General features: G+C 31.5%; 1 protein-coding gene across 3 annotated transcripts in view; it reads left to right on the top strand.

The window, feature by feature from the left end:
- Window positions 1–23,766, top strand: part of PCDH15 (protocadherin related 15) — an 822,425-nt gene that overhangs the window by 693,608 nt on the left and 105,051 nt on the right. For all 3 annotated transcript variants that reach the window (XR_013995038.1, XM_081075408.1, XM_081075407.1), the window contains exons 23-24: window positions 4,585–4,725; window positions 6,428–6,540. Coding sequence is in view for 2 of the 3 variants with exons in the window: in XM_081075408.1 (XP_080931534.1) it covers window positions 4,585–4,725; window positions 6,428–6,540 (254 nt within the window). In the remaining variant the exon portion in view is untranslated. The remainder of the gene's footprint in view (window positions 1–4,584; window positions 4,726–6,427; window positions 6,541–23,766) is intronic.

Below are 23,766 nucleotides of genomic sequence, written 5' to 3'. Positions count from 1 at the left end.
TATGTATAACAAATAGATATTGCTGTTTAAAAAAAAAAATTGCCAACAATTTAACCACATTCTGAGTTAAGTAAATTTTTAGAGGTTCTCTAAACCACATAGACCTTACCTTTGTAGCTACGATTCTTGCAATCACCAAAAATATTTCTCAGAAATTTCAGTATCGTTCAACAACTTAACCCACTGTGTAACTAAGATTTAATATATTGTGCAGTGTAGTTAGTATAAGAAAATATCATCTATATTTTATTAATATAGATCATGTGAGGATTCATTTATTAGAAAGATCCACAGGATTGTGTCATCATTTTAAAGGATGGTTTAGCATCAGAATGTGTTAACAATAATAGGAAGTAACACAGAATGTAAGGACAGAAGCTGAGAGTAGGGAAGATATAGGTAGTGTTTTACATTCAGCCAACCCAGGAAAAAAAGGAAGGAAGGGGGGAGGGGGAAAGAGAGGAGGAAGAGGAAAAGAATAAATTTCATAATGATGGATGGTTTCATTTCTCCAATACTGTACTCAGGAATCTTTTTGAAACAATATTTATTCTCCACCAATCTTCAACATTTTCAGAACTATGTTTTCATAGGTTCTATTATTATCTCTTTTGTGAAGCCTCTTCCTTTAATAAAACTCACTGATGTCATCCTTACATCCTTTCTGCTCTCAAAAAATGTATGTGTAGTTACTGCAAATAGGAACCTGAGTTGTGTACATTTTCAACTATAGGGGGAATAATGCACATAACAAACCCCATTATAACCATGTAAATGATGCCACCAAGAATTGTGCATCCTAGCAGCTCAGGAAACACATATGGTAATCATTGATCGTGTTATATTTTAAGCATTCACTTAACAAATTATTGACTTCTTAAATAGCAAGCCCCCAAAAAAACAAAAAAACAAAATCACCGGTTCATAGTAGCTCACAGTCAATGAACAGAGATGCAAACCCATAAACAAATGAATACATCACATGAATTGCGATAAAGAACATACTATAAAAAAAGAAACTAATATTGACTCACAGTGGTACGTAGATGGATATATACAGTGGAGGTGTCATTTGAGACCTGAATGTTAGAAGGAACTAGCCATGCAGGAATGTTTTAGTCAGAGTGAACGACAAATGGAAAAGTGCTGAGCTAAGAGTGAGCTTTTTGTTTTATAAAGCCAATATAGTTGAATTATTTTTAATGAAAATCAGGAAAGAGGGGATGTGAGATGAACTCTATCTTTCCCACTCCACTGTGAATTTATTCATTTTGTACTCTTCAGAACTCAGCAGTTTCCAGTCAGCAAATGTGTTAAATGAATGAACGGATGAATGAATGTATCTCACATAAAATGAGTCTTACCTAGAATTAACGCTGGTACTATAAAATATATGAGCAAAATGGGAATTAGGGAATACATAACTTATAAAATAATTAATTGCAAATATTTTGAACAGTTTTTAAATTTCTTTTTAAAAATATGTCATATATGAAATAAATGTCTTATGATTTAGTTCTATAACACTAGTTTTATTTTTTTTGTTGTTTTTTTAGATAATTCAAATACATTTTGTCTAATGGCAAACAAAAAGTCTTTTGGGATTTGTTCAAAATTATGGTTAATTTCAATTGTCATATCTGATGTCAAGTCAAGGTTTTTAGCAACCTTTTAATGATTAAGCTTCCAGTGATATCATGGTTCCATTTTGAACATTTTGTTTAGGGAAATATATTTCTCTAAAAAAGAGTGTATCACTAATTTGAAAATTCAGGAAAAATATCAAAGGATGTTTTGGTGAATGCAAGTTGACATTAAGAAAAATTGCTGTACCACCACCTCATTAGTCTTTTAAAATCATGGTTATCTGAAGTAACACTTGCTCCGACAGATGAGGTCGGCTGGATTTGTGGAAATAGCTGTCATGATAAATGAAGAGGCTTCAAAAAAGTCATTATGCTATGCGCTCACAAATCCTCATTTTCCATAAAATTTTAAAGAAAAAACTCGTATTTACCTTTCAAAAGACTTCAAGAGGAAGAATGATAGGAAACTCCATCTCTGCCCTCACTGCCTGCTAAAAATAGTTTCTCTGCAGATGATTTAATCACTTTCCTATTTAATTAATGTTTATGTCTTGGTTAATTATTTCTGTTTTATTTGATAATGCCTCTTCATAGTGGCCAAATATATAGAGCAAAATTTTTGAAATTGTTTAGTGTTTTTTGTTTGTTTGTTTGTTTGTTTTGTTTTGTTTTTTGTTTTTTTGTTTTGTTTTGTTTTATGTGATATTCGATATATAGTATGAGATTTGGTTTTCCAGATTTTGGTTGACTGAAGGTAATCATAACTGCAGAAAGTTGAATTGCAGATAAGGGGTGATACTATGGGTGGGGGGAGGATATGAAAAGTGAGCTAGAAATACATTAGGACATGATTTTATTGAGAAATTGGCAGGACTTGATGATAATTTGGTTGTGGAGTGTGAGAGAAAGAGAAGGGATCAATGATCACCTCTAGGCTTTGAGAAAGACAAACTTGGTAAAAGGTGGAGCCGTTGACCTACAGTGATAGAGGCACAAGTTTGAGAGAGGAAATCCACATTCTAGTTTGGGGTATTTTGAGTTGAAAACAGGTCTATGTTGAAAACAGGTCTATAACTGTGTGTACTATTTTGGAGTTTAAATGATAAGAGTTTAGCCAGAAATGTAAACTTTGGAGTTATGAATAAATAGAAGGTATTTAAAGGGATGAGACTAGAAAAGGTTTTAGAGGCTTTGAGTAGAGCTGGGAAAGATTGAAGGGCCTGTGGCAGAACCTTGGAATACTCCAGGAGGAGCAGGAACAAGCAAAGCATTTGAAGACAGAGCAGACAGATAGGAAGAAGGAAAGGCAGAAGAGTAAAAAAAGGTAAATAAAGCAAATGTTCAAGGAGGTAGTGATCAATGGGAATGTGTAATGTATGGACAAAAAAAAATGGAGTTACAGATAATAATTAGGGAATGAGACAAGTCCTGAAGGCTAACATGTGGGTCCTATAGCCAAATGTGATTCAAGGAACCAACATGAACAACAAATTGCATTCAAGCACAGTAAAGAAGAAGATCAACAATATAAAGAACAATGTTCTCAGAACCATTCTTACATCAAAGTATCACTAATTCCAACCGAATCAACAGCTTATGGGGGCAGTGTCCTTACTTGTTCATCAGAATGCCAAATAGAGGTGTTCTTCTCTCAAGAGTTCAGTGGTGTAATATATTGTCTAGGTTTGAAGTCCAACTAGCTCTACCACATACTGTCTCTGTGCCTCAGTTTTTTTACTTGAATCCTGGGACTGGCTTAAAATATGTACAGGCATTAAGCACAGAAAAGATTATAGTGCCCACCCTAATGTCACCTTATATAATTCAAAACATAACCAATCTAAACTCTAATATAAGTGAGGGCATCCAACAAATTTTAACTGTCCTCATTATAGTCTCCTTTTTAAAATTATCAAGTATTAATTTCTTTCTTTAAAAATATTTTTGTTTGATATTTCAACTTATCTTGGATTATATCTGGAATACCTCAACATTATTTAAGCTTCAGTAAGCCTCAAGTTCATGAACTAAACAATGAGTGGCAGAATATACATGTATCATCTTTAGTAAGGTTCTTGCGTATAATGAGTATTCAACAGATGTTTGCTATCATTATTTTACTATTATCATTATCATCATCAGTAGTAATGTTATTCTAAAGGATTGTTGTGAGGCTTAATTTATTTATTAAAAAAATGAGCATGGTAAACATCACAGAGCAGATGGTGAATATTTTTTATTTCCTCTACTTCCATACCCATTCCTCCACTTTACCACAATCCTCCACACTTTATTACTCTCTGAGTGTCACAGAGTTCAAATAAGTGTAATAAAATAAAATAAATTATAACTGTTTCAGATTAAATATTAAGCAGACATGGTGTTTAGGGCAGAAGGTGAGATTTATAAAATCAAAGGGAATTGGAAGAGCAGATGGTCAAGGCAACCATTAATTTATTCTTTCACATAAATAATTTAAGATAACACATAGTAAAACTGCTTCATATATTCAGATTGAGTTATCCTAAAGAAATAAAGATTTATTTTTCTCTTTTTAAATATATATGTTGAATTAAATTTATTGACGTGATGATGGTTAGTAAAATTGCACAGGTTTCAAGTATACAATTCTATGATATATCATTTATATATCGCGTTGTATGCTCACCACCTAGAGTCAGTTGTCCTTCCATAACCATATATTTGACCTCCTTTACCCTCTTCTACCATCTCCCCTACCCCTTACCCTCTGGTAACGACTAAACTGTTATGTGTGTCTATGAATTTTTGTTTTTTTATTTGTCTTGTTCCTTTGTTACTTTCAGTTTTATATCCTAAAAAATAGATTCTGCTACATTCCATACCGAATGTATGAAAGGGTGAAATATGATTTTTTTTACCTCTAAAAGGCCATGCATTTTACAAATCAGTTAACATAATCACTACACTTTGTTATTATGTTGTGAAGATTAATTAATGTTATAAATTTTCATTTTAGGGATTACCTGCAAGTCGCGTGAGGTATAGAGTAGATGATGTTCAGTCTCCTTATCCTGCCACTATTTTTGATGTAGAAGAAGATTCTGGAACAGTAATAACTAGAGTCAATCTTAATGAAGAACCTACTACAATTTTTAAGGTCAGTGCAGTATTTTCCTAACATTGTTTATTTGATGTTTAACTTTTGATTGAGAGTTTAGTTTAACAGATGACTGTACCTCTTTCATTTTTTTCTTCCTTTTAATCTTTTAAAATTTCAAACAATATATATTTTGCTGCATGGAACTTAGAAAATACAGTTGAGTAAAAAGCAAAATAATAACTTGATATTTCACATTTTGGAGATAGCTAGAATTTACCATTTAAATCTCTTTTCTTATGATGACATCCTAAGCAAATACACGTATACAAATATATATTTTAAAATAACATGATCATATTCATACTGCTTTTTAAACAATATATTACATATGCCAATAAATGTTATTAATGCTATTTTTTAATTGCTGTTTGATGGTCTATTGTGTAAATATATTATTCTGTTTTTTTTGTTTGTTTTTTGTCTAACATCTTATTATCAGATAATTAGGCTGTTTCCAATTTTTTGTTTTAATAGTCTTTGCTTTCATAAACTTCTTGCTTCTTGTGCAAATATCATTTGCCACTTGACCGAAATTTTTCCTTAAGAGAAGTATTCACAAGTAGAATTGCTAGAACTAGTTTAAGTACTTATGATTTGTTGTACTTGTGAAAATATTGACATAATACTAATGGTCCCTGTTATCATAAATAATATATCTGTTAAATGTTTGAGCATTTCCATTTTCTATAGTTACTTATAAAAAGTTTTGTCACTGTGAATTTAGCCTTTGATCCTATATTGGGTAATTTAATTACCTTCACCAGTTACCCTTCTGAATATCAATGAGTACTATGTCTCACATAATTTTATCACTGTTTGGAATAATTGTCCTCCTTGTAGAATTGTAAACCAAAGGTAAATTGTGGCCCTCAGGATGATCCTCGGTTATGGTTCCATGCTTTAGGTTGAATTAGTTTAGATGAGTAACCTGCAGCTTCCAAAATAATATTCCAGAGAAACACATAGTTTCTAAAATATTTAACATTTCTTAAAAGAAACATTAGAATTCTTGACATAAAATAGGTTATCAAGGAAATTATAAATCATAAAAGCTATTTTAGTAATAAATAATACACAGCTACCACATCTTAGGACTTAGTTTGCATTATTTGAACAATTTTTGCTATGTAGTATGAACTGTGTTTTATATGTTGCAATTGTTTTTAAGAGCATGTGTATCAAAGTGTGTTAAAGTATGAAGACTTCCAATTTTATCCTCCAGAGTCTTTCTGCAGATAGTTAATTCACTTGAAAAATTAATTTCCTTTTATAAGGAAGCCACTTAGTTTTTTGCAATAGATATGACTGAATTTAACACTTTTTAAATAAATGTTGGTGCATATAATGACACTTCTTTTCACTGGAGGCACCAGTGGAATTGTGGAAGAGAATAGAGTTTATCATTGGAGAGATTCAGTATTATATCCCTATTTTACTGATAGTTTTTTATCAGAGAGTCAGTAACTCAATTTCTTTGAATTTTCTCATCTAATAAATGAAAATAATAGCATCTACCTGGCAGAATTATTGTGAAGATTAAATGAAAATATATGTACCACACTCCAATGCAATATCTGCTACCAGGTATGTAGTGCGCCCCCTCCTGGAACCAGGCAGTCCAAAGATTATAAAAACATACATAGTAAAATGATGCTTTATTGTTAATAATCTTTAACATGAATTTTTATCACTCTTTAAGTTGGTGGTCATTGCTTTTGATGATGGTGAGCCTGTGATGTCCAGCAGTGCTGTGGTGAAAATCCTTGTCTTACATCCTGGAGAAATCCCACGCTTCACACAAGAGGAATATAGGTATTGATTCCTTCCTGGTTTTGTAATTCATAAAGGTTTTTGTTTAGCTTTGGTCTCTAAAAATTGATGTTATAAGAATTTATCAATGAAACGGACTTCTGATTCTAGTTTAACCTTTTTTCTAAATTAACATAATGTTGTATTTATTTTCAAAGTTAATCTAGTAAAAATGACAATTTAGTTAAAAAAAATCAGTTTAGTAATGCTTTGATGAATAATGGATATTTTAAAAATAATTGAAGCAAGCGTTGAAAAGTTCCACATTATGTTTTGGTGCCCAAAATGCAGCTGAATAATGATCTCAATGATGAGAAGTATACATTTAGTTTCTTCTCACTGTCAGATGCTCTATATTATCCAATTTTGACATGTATCTGAAGTAATATTTTAAAAAATATCACAACTGGATAAAGAAGATACAGTGCGTATGTTCAATGGACTATTACTTATCCTTAAAAAAGAATAAAATCTTAAAATTAGTGGCAACATAGGCGGATAAAGAGCATATTATGCTAAGTGAAGTAAGTCAGACTGAGAAAGACAAATACCATGAAAACAGAAAAACAAAACAGACAAAGACTAATAGATACAGAGGAGAAACTGATGGTTGCCAAACTGATGGGAGGGTGTTTGGAGGGCTGGCTGGAAAAGGCGAAGAGATTAATAAATACAAATTGATAGTTGCAAAATAGTCATGTGGATATAAACTACAGAATTGGGAATATAGTCAATACTATTGTAATAAATATATATAGTGACAGGTAGGCACTCGACTTATCAGGTAATCAATTCTTAAGTTATATAAATGTCTAACCACTATTCAGTACACCTGAAACTAATGCAATATTGAATGCAAACTGTGATTTTTAAAAATTCAATTAAAATTTTAAAAAAATTAAAAATCAGTGACAGGAAGATTATGTGTGTGTTTATGTATTATATATAATGTGTTATAATAATATATATATATAATAATGTGTTATTATATATTATTAATATATATTATTTATATATGTGTGTATATATATATACACATATATACATATATATATGTGTATATATATATATATATATATATATATATATATATATATATATATATAATAATGTGTTATAGCTATAGAGTTAATTTGTACACTGTCTTAGTTCAGGCTGCCATAACAAAATATCACAGATTGGGAGTTATAAACAGCAGACATTTGTTTTCTCAGTTCTGGAGACTAGAAGTCTGAGATCAGGGTTCCAGCATGATCAGGTTCTGGTGAGGACTCTCTTCCTGGCTTACAGATGGCTGCCTTCTGCTTGTAAGGGCACAAGTAGCCAGATAAAGTCTCCACTGTCTGGCCCCATCTAAACCTAATTACTTTCCAAAGGCCCCATCTCCAGATATCAGCCCACTGAAGGTTAGGGCTTCAACATATGAATTTTAGGGGACACAATTCAGTCCCAAATGCGTGGGTGTGGGTGTGGATGTGGTATATGTGGGTCTCTTTAGGAAGTGAAGAATTTATTGAAAATTAATGAAATTAAAATTACTATATTTCATAATGGCTTCATCATTCGATATAAGTGATAGAAAGATTTATAACGCTTTCCTGAAAGCATAGGATTTTCTTTCATAATTGTTTCATTTTTTTATCTCCAATTAAAACTTTAATGTACTTTTATTAATAGTAAGTTAGGACCCACAGGAGGTAGTTTTCCGACAAACATGTGAAGGAGACTCACTATATGCTGTATGTTTATGATTTACTTATTCTGGATATAGCATTAAAAGACAGCTAGATATTGCGTTCCAGAGGTTTTCAACCATGGGTGGAAACAAAGAACTATATGAAAAATACAATACACTGTAAAAAAAAATAATAATAGATACTGAAGAAGCATGTTGGAGATACACTTAACTATGTCTGAACATGATTGGCATAGTTTTTAGCTGTATCTTGAAGGAAAGTAGAGTTTAGCCACTCCACAGAAATGAGGAAGGGGGTTCCATACCAAAGACTCAGCATATACACAAGTATAAATAAGGAAAATATGAGAACGTAGTGAATTCCATTTTTTTTAGTAGTTTAGTCTATCTAGAGACAAATTGGAAGTTACACGAGGATACTAACTGAGGATCAAGAAAAATGAAGATTTCATACAATAGAACACTTTATCATATTCTGGAATTTGGATTCCATTACCCTGATTATTTCTAAGAACTACCTAAAACTTTTCAGCTAGACCAGGGGCTAAGAAACTGAGGGAGAAAGTACTGGTATGTGATGCGTCTGGGAACATTCACTGCACCCCACCGAGTAGTGTTCTCCTTCCATAAAATGCTATCATTACAATATCTACTAAATAAGCACTAAATTGTGTAATATAAATACCAGAAAATTTTACATAACACATATGTAAAACATTGAGATGTAAATAAGATTTATTTAAAACGATAAGAATTCTTGGCCAGTCTGTTTATAGGCCATTTTCTGTATTATATCTATTATTACCAATTTTTACTCTTTTGTTGAAATGGTAATTTATGGACTCCCATTCTGTATACTATGGAGCATACAGTTTTCTGCTGTTTAAGAACTTCTTCGAATGTGTTCATTTTGGTCTTCTCAAGTATCAAGATGAAAGTAAACTTACTTATGGTGTTTCTCACTAGCTTATCTAGCAGATGCTCACAAAAAATTTACTTACTATTTGAGGTGGGTACAAAAATCCCTCACAGTTTCAGACCACTAAAATACCCATCTTTATTCTCAAAAACTCCTCACCCCATGTCTAGTCATTCCTTGGAAGTCCCAAGAGAAGGAAAAAGATGGTATATCACATTTTCCCTTTAAATAAACTCAACAAATTGTGTCCCTTTTCTTTGGACTTTTATTTGGAGCTCATTTCCTTATTAATAGAAATATGCCTTCAGACTTCTCCATCACATTGCTCATTCACTTTTCTAGCTAAAACATTGTGGCATTAAAGCACAGGGTATCACCTGTGTAGCTTTCTTTTTTTTTTTTAATTGTCTATTTAATGTCACCTTTTAAAATATTTTTTTAATGAATAATTTACCATTTCTTTCTCTGCACAGAACTACTAACTGCAAATAAATTCTATTAATGAGGTTGTTAACTTAGAGAAGAAATAGCTAGCCAAGTTTTTGGTTCTAGGTTAAAAGCAGTCACATAAGCAATATAGAAGAATTTTTGGCCTTCCAGAATTTTTGGCCTTCCAAAAGAACATTTCTAATAATTGCAAATAATGCCTTCTCTATCCTAGTCCATTTCTTATTCTGACACATAAAGGCAATCTGAAAATCTCCTCGCATCCTAGTTTCTAAAGAAAACCCTACATTGAGAATCAATACACTTGCCATAAGGGATTCAGTAGTACTTGAGTACTGAACAGGATTGTTTGGTTTTCTATAAGGCACCCAGAAATTTGGATGATAAAAAAACACGTATTAAATATCAGTGGAATGTAATACTTTTTTAATAAACAGAAATAGCTGAATTTAAATATTTATTTATGCTTAAATTTGACCTAAAACATGGAGTAACCTATGAAAACAAAACCAAAACTAAGGCTGATGTTTATCTTCATCAACCATCTTTTTATCATTTATTAAACATTGTGCTTTTGTAGATTTTTAGAGAAGTAAGTGGCTGAGAGTTTCTGTTTACCTCCAACCGTACTCACAAATCTTTCCCTCTTCCTCTTGGGCATAGAGCTAGACTACATTTCCTATCCTCATTTGCTAGATCGAGCTATGTGACTGAATTCTGGCCAATAAAATGTAGAGCAATATGGTCTGCATCATTTCCTGGCCTGACTTAAACTTTTCCCCTGTTGGATAAGTGAAGTGGCAAAATAATACCCAGGATACCTTGGGAGCCATATGTTGACAATTGCAGAAATACAATATAAAAAGAGCTTAGGCATCTGAATCACAGCTTGAAGATTAGCTACCTAACTAGGAATGTCCTCAGTAAACTGTTATGTGAGCAAGAGATTTAGTGAGTTATCTACCATGCTAGCTAGTACTGTTTCAACTAACATAGCTGGTCAACATTTTATTAGTATGAAACAAATAATCCCACAATATATTAATCATTTTAAAAACTTTTCTCATTAATATTGCAATATTTCCCAGTTTGTCATTTTTCAAACAATGTTAATGATAACATATTTTTATTCTTACATGGCATTTTCTTTTTATGTGTTCAACTATTAGCTTTGGCAAAATAATTATGCTGTTCCAATTGCTATGATAATCAACACAGTGTCCTTCCTTAACTTCATATGTCTCTTTCCCTCTCATATATATATATATATATATGTATATATATATTTTTTTCCTTTTTTTCAAGTTCATTTACTGTATCAGCTGGATTCACGTATCTTCCAGAGATCCCAAACCACATTATTAATCCCTGTTTATCAGGATGATCCATTGTTTCAGAATTGAAGGATTCAATTATTCCACTTTGCCTTATGCCTAATTATTCCACTTTGGCATAAGGATTATTGTAAACTAAAAGCAGTTAAAAATAACAGATGCAAAAAGAGCATTCTAATAATCTTCCTTTTTCTTCCTGAAAACAGGAGATAAACATCCCCATGTGAAAGATGTCCTTACTGTACCAGGGAGGAAAAAAACATTCTTTAATGGGAGTCAAAGCCAAAAGAATTCTATACAAACAGGCCTTGTTAAAATAATATTCACCTCCCTTTTAGCCTTTCTACATAGTTCAGTTACTTCCTGCAACTGCCTCTCTTTCTTCAACTTAGTATGAAAGCATGTAGGTTCTATAATTTCTTTGGGTCTTCATTTCCTCATGAGGGCCCCATGTCATGTAAAATATATATAAATATGGATGTTTTCTCCTCTTAATCTGTCTTATGTCAGTTTAATACTTAGGTCTAGCCATAAACCTGTAAAGAACCGGTAAAATTTTACCTCCTCTACAAAATTGCTCCTGGGGGAAAATCTTTTGCTTCATGTGATCATATTTTAGGGCACACAACATTATATGCAAGATTTCTGTTCTTTGTAGGGTGTGGGAGGAGGATATTCATGGTTTATAAATGGAAAGCAGTAATCCAATATCATTATGAGATCAGGTTTGTTTGTTTTTTTATATCTCAGGAATGTCTTCATTTCATTTTTGACTATTTTGCATTCCTTAGGAAAGTCCAGTTTTCAACAAATGACGTTATTAAAGAGAGGTTCATTTATTTTAGAATTTATTCATTTATTTAAAAATGTTTAACTGTTATTCTTAACCTGACCCCATCCCTGGACCCAATTATTTTATCTTATTTCTGGAATGGCCAGTCATTAAATATTTAAATCTCTGAATAAAATGATTAGGTAGGGTAGATTAGGCTGCTGTAATATGAAACCCTTAAATTTCTATTGTTTACAGAACAAAGAAACACGTATGGTTGACTCACATGCCAGTCTAAAACGAATGTTTCACATGGCTTTTAGCTCTTCTGCATGCTGTTATTCCATGCTGTCATTCATGGACCCAGGCCAATTTAGAGCCTTGCATCTTTAGCATTTTGTTTCAAAATGATTTCAATCATTGTCATTTCAGTCCATGGAATGGGAAAAGGGGCAGGAATCCACATCCAGAGATTTTCTGAACCAAGTGAGATGGAAGTTGCAAATTTTATATTATCTCACATTTCATCTTGTAGTCCAGGCAAATGTCCACACTTGGCTATGAAAAGACAGAGAATTGCTGTTTCTTGCTAGTCAGCTATGTCCAAGTTCTACCTCTATTACTGAGGAAAAAAGAAAAATGGGGTTGTGAAGAATTACACATCAACTGTGTAATTTTAGAAATGTTATAGATTTTAATTGCTATAGGCATTCTTAAATAAGATTGTTTCCATTGAGAATATACAATATTGGGTACATAGACTAATGGTGTAATAGTACAGAAACATTTTTTTTTCTTAAGTATGTATTGGGGAAATAAAATGCATTTTTTTAAAATAATAAGATAATTGTTACTTTTTTTTTTGAATTCAAAGCAAATCTCAGATGAATATTTTTGGATGTTTTATTTCAAATGATTTCAACTTATCAAGTGTTACTATAACATATTCTAAACTAAATATTTCTGAGAGCTTCAAGCTAAAGTTTGGCTCTTTGATTATAATTAATTACTTTTCCATTTTCATAAGAAGTCTAATTGTTTTCATCACAAAAGTAAAATAAATTGAAAAAGAAAACATGTCAGAGTGTAAATTAGTTATGAGATAGCTTTGTAGAAACCACCAAAAAGATTCGAGAGGTGACATTTACTGTTTGACAAAACATTTTTCCATTGTACCAGTTCTACCTAGACAGAGAAATGAAATCCATTATTCTTTTTATAAAATTAAAAACAGTTAAATGTTGAGCTGTTGGTAATTGTTCAGTTGCTAGGATAGAGCAATAGACAGGACATTATCTTTTCCTAAAATTATAATAAACATCAGAGTAAACACTTTCATATTTACTAAAGGATACACCTTTTGGATTGCCACCTAAGTTTTTGATGACAAATAATTAGTAGGTTAGCTGACCAATGTAAAAGTAAAAATACAACAGAAAACCAAACCGTCATTTAGCATACATAATTGCTATGCCTGTTTTCATATTTAAAATTTTACTTTCTGCTAATGATTCTTTGAAAAGGAAATAATGAAACTTGTAAAATGATTCAAGGATTTTACAAAGACCACCCTAAATATTAAGTGAAATAATTTAGCTTGTCAAGATTAGAGAATTATCTAACGTTATTTTTCTTGTTTATAATTTATAATATTGGGATATTATATATGTGTAGGAAAATATTTGATTTCTTTCTCTTCTCATATCTGGTGAAATGAAGTTGTTTCCTGATGGGCTGGCTTCAGGTTATTTTTCAGAGTAAGAGCAATGTCATAATGGGGAAGCAATTTGCCACAGACAGATATACGTTTATTTTTATAATGGCCATAATTACAGTAATTCTTAAGAAAAGTATGCACTTGATTCTCCTTGGTCCCTATCGCAGTTGTAATAGTTGAATCAGACTTGTTTTGTTAATTTCATGTTCTCTTCAAACCAATCTTTACTTGAGTTTTTTAAGTAGGTTAAATGGAGGATCAAGATATCATCTGCTTCATCTATTTGTCATTAGATGAACATCTACATTTTTCAGGAAACAGTTTTTCTTAAAACTTTTGAAAAGTACGTAACTCTTCAGACTGTATACTATTTGCATAATGGTAAACAACATTCATATTATTTAGAAACATACACACAATCCAAAATTTCAAAATTGTAACAAATTTGTATTTCAATGCATTATTAGTGTTTTATTTGGTTCCTTCAGTTTTTTGTTTTTTTTTTAACAAACAAGGGTATATCAGTAATTTTAGCTACTTAGAGTTTGTATGCCCAGATCATTATTTGTTTTATTTTTTCTCTCCTTTCTCTTCTTGAAACAAATTTCTACAAGAATTAATGGTGTTCTCTTTCTCCTTTGTTGTTGAAACACCCCTCCCTTCTCCCAATCATATCCATGTGGCTTCAACTTTATTTTTTTGCAATAAGTAAATTCAAGTATTAGCCCCTCCTTCACATAAATAAACATAAATGTCAAGTTATTATCATTCAGGCAATTAAGAGATTTCTCTATATTTTTATACAAGCTCATATTTTAACTTAAACCATTTTCCTCAGTTTGAGTTTCATTAGTAGAGAAAAAATAGGCTAATATTATTCATAAAAACTTTGTTCTCAAAGTTATATCATATAATGGATGAAATAGACCATACAAAGCATTTAGTCAGCATAATAATTTAATACTTAATTTCTCTAATATTCTTGCCACAAAGTTGATTAGGTTCTTTTATAAAAACTTAACAGTTGTGAGGAATTTGCTCCTTAATCTTTGGATAGTTGTGAAAGTTGTAAAGTCAGTTCTTATGCTGAGATTATTATTATTATATCTGTTATTTTAAATTATTTTCTAGTCATTCTGCTCTGAGTCTTCACCAATTTTAGCATTACTCCCTCTTTTAAGTAGTATGATTGTATAGGGGAGGAAAAATAATTTTCACTGTACCTTTCTGAGTTCTTAGCTGAGACCTCTATAATAAAAAACAGATTTAAAAAAACAGGTTTATTAGCTTGGAATATACATATATAATCCAGGGAAAATGAGTAACCCAAAGAGGTGGCTTTAAAACTCACGATTAAAAACCATCTTAATAGGTGTAGGGGAGGGAGATGCAAGCCTTTTAGAGAAAGTAAATTATTTTGAGGAAAGATAAATGGGCCCTTAGGGGAATAGATGGGAGATATGATAGTTTGTGATAAAGTTTGTATGGGCATGGTGTCCACTGCTAGTCTCCTCTTCTGTGATACGAGTCAAACTTTGCTGGTTCATGAAATTCCTAGGGAGAGGATCTATGACAATTGAGTTTCTTTTGGAGGATCTGTCTTTGGATACATAAGGAGAGTTTAGAGAAAGCTTCTCCCTTAATTTGCCAGTTTTAAGTGCCCACCAATCAAAATAATCAATATACTAAAGTGGCATATTTCGGGTTGGCATGTCCTAAACTCCTACTGTTGTATTTTGGGTTAGCAAAATTCAATTGAAAACTGAGTTAAACTCATTTTATCTACCCTTCAATTGAAACTGAGCTAAACTCTTTGGTTAAGACAAATGTGATAAAGAATGCTTTTCTCCCAATTATTAGACGGTATTTTGACAACAGTTGGGCTTATTGGGAAACAGAACTCTGCATAACTTGTAGTTTCTGCCATTAATATGGAACAAAAGAGTGACAGTTACCATGTAGTTGCTGATCTGAGAGAAATATTAATTGCAGTTCCTCATATTACTTTAACATATCCTACAACATACGGTACTCTCCAATAGTGTTATAATATTTACATATGGTTTACTATAACCCTCAAGGTGTTCTTTTTTCTGTCTTTTCTCCACATAAATTAATATGTATTAGATCTATTCAATTTATTCATATTAATTTTAATATATCAATATGTGTCAATACCTATTATAGTATGTATTAAAGTTACACACACACACACACACACACACATATTAAATTGTCAATCATTATATCCCTAGAATTATTTTTGTAAATGTTTGTGAATACTTTGAATTTAATTTATATATTTCAAAATACTAATACTACTTTTTTTTTTTAATTAAAGTTTAATGGGGTAACAATTGTTAGCAAAGGTACATAGATTTCAGGTATACAATTCTGTATTACATCATCTGTATATCACATTGTGTGTTCACCAGCCAGAGTCAGTTCTCTTTCCATCACCATGTATTTGATCCCCTTTACCACTAATACTACTTTTTAACTTTTTTTCCCCTACATGTCCTGTGTTAGTTCAGGTCTATCCTCTAACAATTAGACATCAAGATGAGACTGAACAAGCATCTATTTTATTAGGTGATATACTTGTGTGAGAGAAATGAGGAAGAAGCAGGGAAAGGCGAAGAGAACCTTCAAAGCACATGCCTGTGTCTCCCAGGAAGAGACCTGCCTTAGCATCTCTGCCTTTCATATTCATTATCTGTAAGCAGCCCTAGGAAACATGACCTATATATGAACACAGGGATAGTCTTCAAAGCACAGCAACTGGGATTTGGTCAACGTGCTTCCTATGGTTGGAGATCTGAGAGGCACACTCTCCTTGCCAGCGCATGTCCATAGCTGATGAGTAGTTTTCAGTCACTTATCTATCTAGGTCTTTTGGGAAACAGTTGCACTGTCATGGGCAGAAAATATATTCATATACCTTTCATTTAATCCAGACAGAAATATCAAAATTCTAATAGTAATTCGAACACATAATATTGCTTTAGAATAAAGTGACTCTTGTAGTTTGAGTTACCATTCAGAAGAATGACATTTACCCTTCATCTCAGGATGATGGACTAAGACTTAGCTACACTGCGATTCACTTGTCATGAGTTTTAGAGGTAAATATCATGGAAAGGTCAACACGTCTTGAATAGATCATGGAGTCTAAATGTTAGTATTGATTTTGAATGGGAAATGCAGTATCTAACACAATTTACAACAAATTTTATTAAAGATAATTGTTTACTACTTCCCCAAACAAATATGCTAGCGATATAAACATACCCTTCGTATTTAATTAAAATGTATCAACATTGGTTATTAAACTTTGAATGACTTAATACCACATTCATCTTCATTTTTTAAGAATTTATATATTTTAAAATGGTTTCTCCATAAAAAATACAAATTCAAAACGTATTCTCCTATTTTAATTCTTTATTTTTTTCAGTTATAGTTGACACTTAATATTATTTTATATTAGTTTCAAGTATACTGCATATTTGTTAGACATTTATATATATTAGGCAGTGATACCTTTTATTAGTCTAGAATCCACCTAATCCATAGGTAGTTGTTACAACATTATTGATACATTCTCTATGTTATACTTTACACCTCCATTACTATTTTGTTTCTACCAATTTGTATTTCTTAATTCTTTCACCTTTTTCACCCAGCTCCCCAAACCACCTACCCTCTGGCAACCATTAGTTTGTTCTGTATCTATGAGTCTGTTTGTTTTGTTTGTTCTTTTATGATTTTTTTAGATTCTACATATAAGTGAGATCATACGGTATTTGTCTTTCTCTGACTTATTTCACTTAGCATAATACCCTCTAGGTCCATCCATGTTGTCGAAAATAGTAAGATTTCATTCTTTTTTATGGCCTAGTAATATTCTATTGTATGTATGTACCACAATATCTTTATCCAATAGTCTATTGACAGACACTTGGGTTGCTTCCGTATTTGTACATATAGAAAAGAGAAGGGGCAAATGTCCCTAAGATATCTTTATTAACTCTAGAACAAGTTGATATTTTTCTAACTTATAAAAATATATTGCGAGTCATTTTCAAATTTCAGTATTATTCAAATTTAATATATCAAATCCAAAACAAGAATATTTACATATAAGTATCTTGAAAATGTTTTTAAAAATTCAAATCCCCTGAATAAAGAAAATAAACTTATCAGTTTCCCTGTTAAAGTAAAAAAGAATGATATTTTGCTAACTACTGTGATTTAGTCTTGTAACAAATAATGATGCAAAGGTTTTATACAAATATATTTTTCAAGTCGTTTTATATTGAAGAATAAAAATAGAGTTTATTTTATAAATAACTATAAAGAAGTAATAGTCCACCTCCTGATATTCAAAACAGAAAAAAAAGAATAATTTAAAAATCACAAGTCTATTTCTATATACTATGAAAAATGAAAAAGTTATAATAATGTTAAATAAAATGGTAAATGAGCAGTTCTAATTAATATATCATTATTCAAGATAATTAAAATTACCCTGCATTCAAAAACATTGCCATAATTCTTATATAAACCTCACAAGTTTGGATTTTGTGATTTTGAAAAAAAGGTTTTTAATTAGTTGAGTGAAAGCTATTGGTCTTGATTTCAAAGAATGAAAAAAGCTATCTGTAAATTATTAGTATAAGATAAACCCACATGCAGAGAACATCACTTGTTTGCTAATGTTGTTTTCTATTTTAATTGAGATCCATTGTCCAATATGAGAGATGCCTTTATTTGAAGATAATTTTTCCTTTTTATGGTAATACTAAAATCTTGCCTCAAAGATAATAGATTTTGCCTCTTTATTGAAAGAATGACCTTTCACAAATGAAGTTCCTGGGTCTGACCCCATGGACCTATTAAATCAGAATCTTTAAGCATAATCCAAAAAAATCTGAAAAATTTAAAAAGTTTTTCAGCTAATTCTTATGGTTTTAAAGTTTGAGAACTGATGACTAAGATTAGATAAATGCTATTAATGAGAACAATAAATGAAACAACAACAAACAAAACACATGTACATCCTAGGCTACAGATTTAGCTTTCATATTGTTTTCTGAATGTAAGAAACTATGACTCAGGGCTTCAGTTTTCTTGTCTTCAAGATAAAGACACTTCATCGATCTAAAAAGAAGCAAAACTCTGTTAACAAAGTAAGCACATTTTGGAAAAGATGCGAAAAGCAGTGTCTAACCATTTGTCACTTTATTAAATTTCTTATCTACAATCCATCCTAAGATTCCAAGAAAGCCTTTTTTTTCATCTCCTGATCCATATCATTTTTAGACTGTTTTTCTCGGTTAAATATGTCAAATTAGATCATCCTGGTGAAACTACTCCAAGGTTACAAATAATAGGAGTTCCAGTGGGTGGTTTTGTTTTTTTTCTTCTTCCTGTTTTCATTACATTCCCTCATGACAGCTATAAAAATAATCTCTTAATTGGTACTGATTTGCAAATATATTGACTTTAAGCATATCAAAATAAATTAAGTTTGTTTCTCAATAGAAAGAAAGCAATAGAGCCAGATTGAATCCCAGTGTAATTTTATAGCATCTATTTATAAACACTTTTATATCCTAAACTGTATGACATTTAAAATAATTAGAGCTTTATGCAACACATATAACATTTACTTTTATTGTTACTTCATGAACCTAACAATAAAAGTAGATTTTAAATTGTAGAATGATTGTTTCGTCTATATTTATACTGTAAAACCTCAATCTAACATTTGAACCCTGCAAATTCTGTTGTTTTAGTATAGTCACTGTTCAGATTACAAAGATTTTAAAAATATTTAATTGAGAGAGATTTATTGTAGTTTATATTTTCAAAAAAAGAATCAATTTGAAATGTTAAGCAGATATCCATGAATTAGTTTATACACCCATAGAAAATTATGTTGTAAGTATTTTGCACATAAATTTTGTAGTCGTTAACTTTTCTATGCCGTACTTTATCTGCACAGATTTATTTCCAAGGAAGAAATTTGGATTCATTTTGATCAAATTTCTTCTTACTGAAATAATATATGACTTAAACTGTATTGCATTCTGGAAAAGGAAAAGTATACAGATAGTATAAAGATCAGTGATGGCAGATTCAGGGGAAGGGAAGGATGAATAGGTGAAGAATGGGAGATTTTTTTTGGTCACTGAAGCTACATTTTATGATACTGTAATGGTGGATGTATGACATGATACATGTGTCCAAACCCATAATACTATACCACACAAAGAATAAAGCCTCATGTCGACTGCGGACTTTAGTTAATAGTGTATTGATACTGGTCTGTCAATTGTAACAGACAAACCACACTAATGCAAGACATTAATAATTGGGGAAACTGGGGGTGGAGGTGCATATGGAATTCTATATTTTCTGTTCAATTTTTCTGTCAACCTAAAACTACTCTAAAAAGCAAAGTTTATTAATTTTTAAAACCATAGAGCTGTTTTACATGTCAAATTTAGGGGAGGTGACAGTGCAAATAGTAAGATTATGCATTAGTAAAATTTAAATGTGATGTAAAATTTAAATGTGATATCTGTCATAACTGAGGTGTTTTAAACTGAATTATTATTTAGTCTCTGTTTAGTATTCATTTAGGTGATTTTTGAAATTTTAGTCAAAATCTGTGGAATTTGTTTAAAATGGCCAGTAAAGCCCAAAATGTTGCCCTTGGCTGGGGAAATAGGGGCTAGTGCTTCCATCAGGAAAATGTCAGGAACATGGGCATCAAACCCAACTCATTATTAACTATTGTGAAAGAGCCTCTGGTGAACGCCTTTCCTGAAGACATTTTTAGATTATGAAACCATCTGTCTCTCCAATGTTCAAGGTCCATATCTGTTAAAGATATAACCATGTCCTTTAGTATGCTCTTAGCAGTCCTTTCCTGGACAATGGGAATCCAGCTGATCTCTTGACTCTTAAGCTTCATCAGGAAGGCTGTATAATTCCAGTACAGAGTCGTATCTGTTTCAAGTGCCTCTTTTATTGTAAACATGCTTTATTTCCTCAATTATATCAGCAGTAAATCTAGCTTTGGAAAGCAGAATTCTTGAATTTCCAATAGTCAACAACTATGTTTTGAACTAGGTGTTAAAAAGTTAATTGGAAGAAGGTTAATGAGGATTATTTATTTTAAAATAGATGAATTACAACTATATGAATTAATAGCAAGAGAAACATTTGGGTTTTGTTCGTTTTTGTTTGTTTTAAAAAATCCTATAGAGAAATCCTTCATTTGGCCATAAGTCTTTGTTTCTGAAACAAATCAATAGATTTTGATTGTACTCAACAGAAAGAGAAGAGAGAATGATGAATCACATTATACCAGACTCAGAATAGTAGAAATGGAAAATATTTTCAGATAATTTACTCTAAGATTCATAAACAGCTGGCCATAGATCAAGCACATAGATCAAACCAAGTCAGATGATACTTTAAAAAATAAATTTCCATTGTTTGCCATAATGTAAATGTTTATAGAATTCACATGACATTTTGAATTTACTTTCCACTTAAAATCCCAGTGGACTTGCATTATTACATGGTAGTCACCCTTATTAAACAGAGCATGCAGTGTCCACTTCTGTACTTGCACCCCTTCCCCTATTTGCCTTCAGCTAATTTTACTCAATTTTCTTATCTTTCTATCCTCTCTGTCCTCTGATTTAGTCACTCTTAATTTACACCAACTGCTTCATTTTGTATTCAAATGATATGTGACTCAAAAGGAAATATGTAATGTCCCAATCATGTAAACTGGTACTTACCAGGATATAAAACAAAAATAAAATGGGTCCTGCCTGGCAATAAATAGAAAAGAATTAATTTTTTTGTAATTGAATGTTCATTATCAGAGAGGTTCATTTAATTCTAGCCTAGAGAAAATTGCATTTTCATGGTATGTTTTGATTCTGGTAGAAGAAGTGTGTTGGAACAATTAAGACAAAGGTTAATGAGGAGATATTTTGTCTAGAAGTAAATCTGTTTTGAACATTTACTTATAAATAGAACTTTAAATGCATTTAGTTGTATTGGGTTTATGTTCTTTCTTAAATCACGCCGGTTAATTCACACAGTATTAAGTATTTTTATCCATGTTATACAAAAATACATGTAAAATTATTTTTAAAGTTTGTAATAAAAAATGGCATTTTTCTAATGTTAAAGCTGAAGGAACATTGGCTGTAGATTTTATATTTCTGTAATTTATAAGGATCAATAAACTAATTATGGAAAGTACAAAATTTAGCTCTTATCTCAGGTAGTAACAAGATAGACAAGTAAACGATTTAAGCAATGTCTAATTCATTCCAGGGAAATAAATTCAGTTTATGAAAATTATTTCAGAATATGACTAATATATGTTTCTTGTATCAAACTTAAGTTATATGTAATTTGTTGTTCTTAATATTCAAACCACATGTATTCATTACCCACATGTATCCATCACAGTATAACAATATTAACTCAAGCTTAATAAATTAAAACACATATGAGGTCTGACAATTAAGTTCATGAACTAGATACAACAGTGTTGCTAACCTTTTTTTATATCAAAGGGATTATTCATTATGAATTTGTACAAACTGGACAAACAGTTAACCAAGTTTACTATTTGGAAGTTCTGAAAAGGCTGCGTGAAAATGTTAGACAAAAATGACCTGAACTTTTTGCCAATTCATGGCTCTTGCATCACGACAATGCACCCACTCACACAACACTGTCTGTGAAGGAGTCTTTATCCAGCACAGAAATAACTGTATTGGAACACCCTCCCTATTCACCTGATCTGGACCCTAATGACTTCTTTTTTTACCCGAAGATAAAGGAAATATTGAAAAGAAAACATTTTGATGACATTCAGGACATCAAGGGTAATACGATGACAACTCTGATGGTCATTCCAGAAAAAGAATTCCAAAATTGCTTTGAAGGGTGGACTAGGTGCTGGAGTCATTGCATAGCTTCCCAGAGGAGTGCTTTAAAGTGACCTTAGTCATATTCAGCAATGAGTTATGTAGCACTTTGTCTAAGATGTGTTCGCGAACTTAGTTGTCAAATTATCTTGAAGTTTCTGTAAGTCAGGAATTAGTCACCTGTGTTCTCTGTTTCATAGTCTCACACAGGTTTGAATCAAGATGTTGGTCAGTACTCAGATCTCACCTGAGGCTTGGTTAGAGAAGGGTCAACTTTCAAGCTTATGTGGTTGTTGATAGGAGTCAGTTACTTGTGGGATGTTGGACTGAGGGCCTCAGTTCCTCTCTGACTATTGGTTATATATCACCTTCAGTATCTTGTCACATGGACAATTCCACATGTCCACTTACTTTATTAAATCCAGCTGAGATGATCCAGTCCACTGGCCAGGATGAAGTTACAAATTATAATCTTATGTTACATAATCCCTGAGGTGACATCCCATCTACTTTGCCAATTTCTGTTGGTTAGAAACAAGTCACTCTCTGGCCCTCCTGAAAGAGGACAAGGATACTCAAGGGTTAGGAATACCAGCAGGGGGAGATTACTGAGGTCCTTTTAAGAGACTATTGTGTTTCCATAGTTCCCCACTTTTAACCCATTTCAGGTTTTTATTTCACAATCACCATGGTCAAGCACTAAGCAGTGTGACAAACAGCAAATTTTGTTAATGCCTGTTTATAATCTAAAATATCATCCAATAATATTTCTATTGATAATCGAAGCAGTCCATCAAAACCAACTTTAGTGTCACATTTGCAACTCCCTTCCTTTTTTTGGTACACTACTATCATTTTTTTGTTCAAAGTTACCGAAGGTATACTTTTTTCACTGCATTGACACTATGACAATGACAAAACAAATTGCTTATAAAATATAATAATGCTATCTCAGATATATCTTATTTAAGAAGTGTCTACCTAGGCAAATGTATCCTTTTCTAATCTAAACATATTTTTAATAAATTATTTGGGACTTTGATTGGAAGTGATAGAAAGCCTAGATAAAGGAGAAATAAAAGAGAATTTGTTTTTCTGTAACAGAAAGGATGAGTTTAACTAGCTTTAAACATAGCAGCATTTAGAATATTAGCCAAAGTTTAGAGGATCAATCTTTAACCCTAAGTTATTTCATTTGTATTCATATCATTATCAACAAGAATCTACTTATAGGTTACAGATATTAAAATTCTAGCCAAAAATAATAATAAATAAATAAAAGCATGTTTTTCCTAATAGTTAACAGTAAATTTTCTAGGAATGATTTTCATTGGTTTTGCATGAGATATTTATCACACATGAACATTGAGCA

Source organism: Rhinolophus hipposideros (assembly GCF_964194185.1).
Source record: "Rhinolophus hipposideros genome assembly, chromosome: 15".
Lineage (NCBI taxonomy): Eukaryota > Metazoa > Chordata > Mammalia > Chiroptera > Rhinolophidae > Rhinolophus > Rhinolophus hipposideros.
Note: the sequence above shows the minus strand (reverse complement) of the source record. Positions and strands in the feature narration are given on the sequence as shown.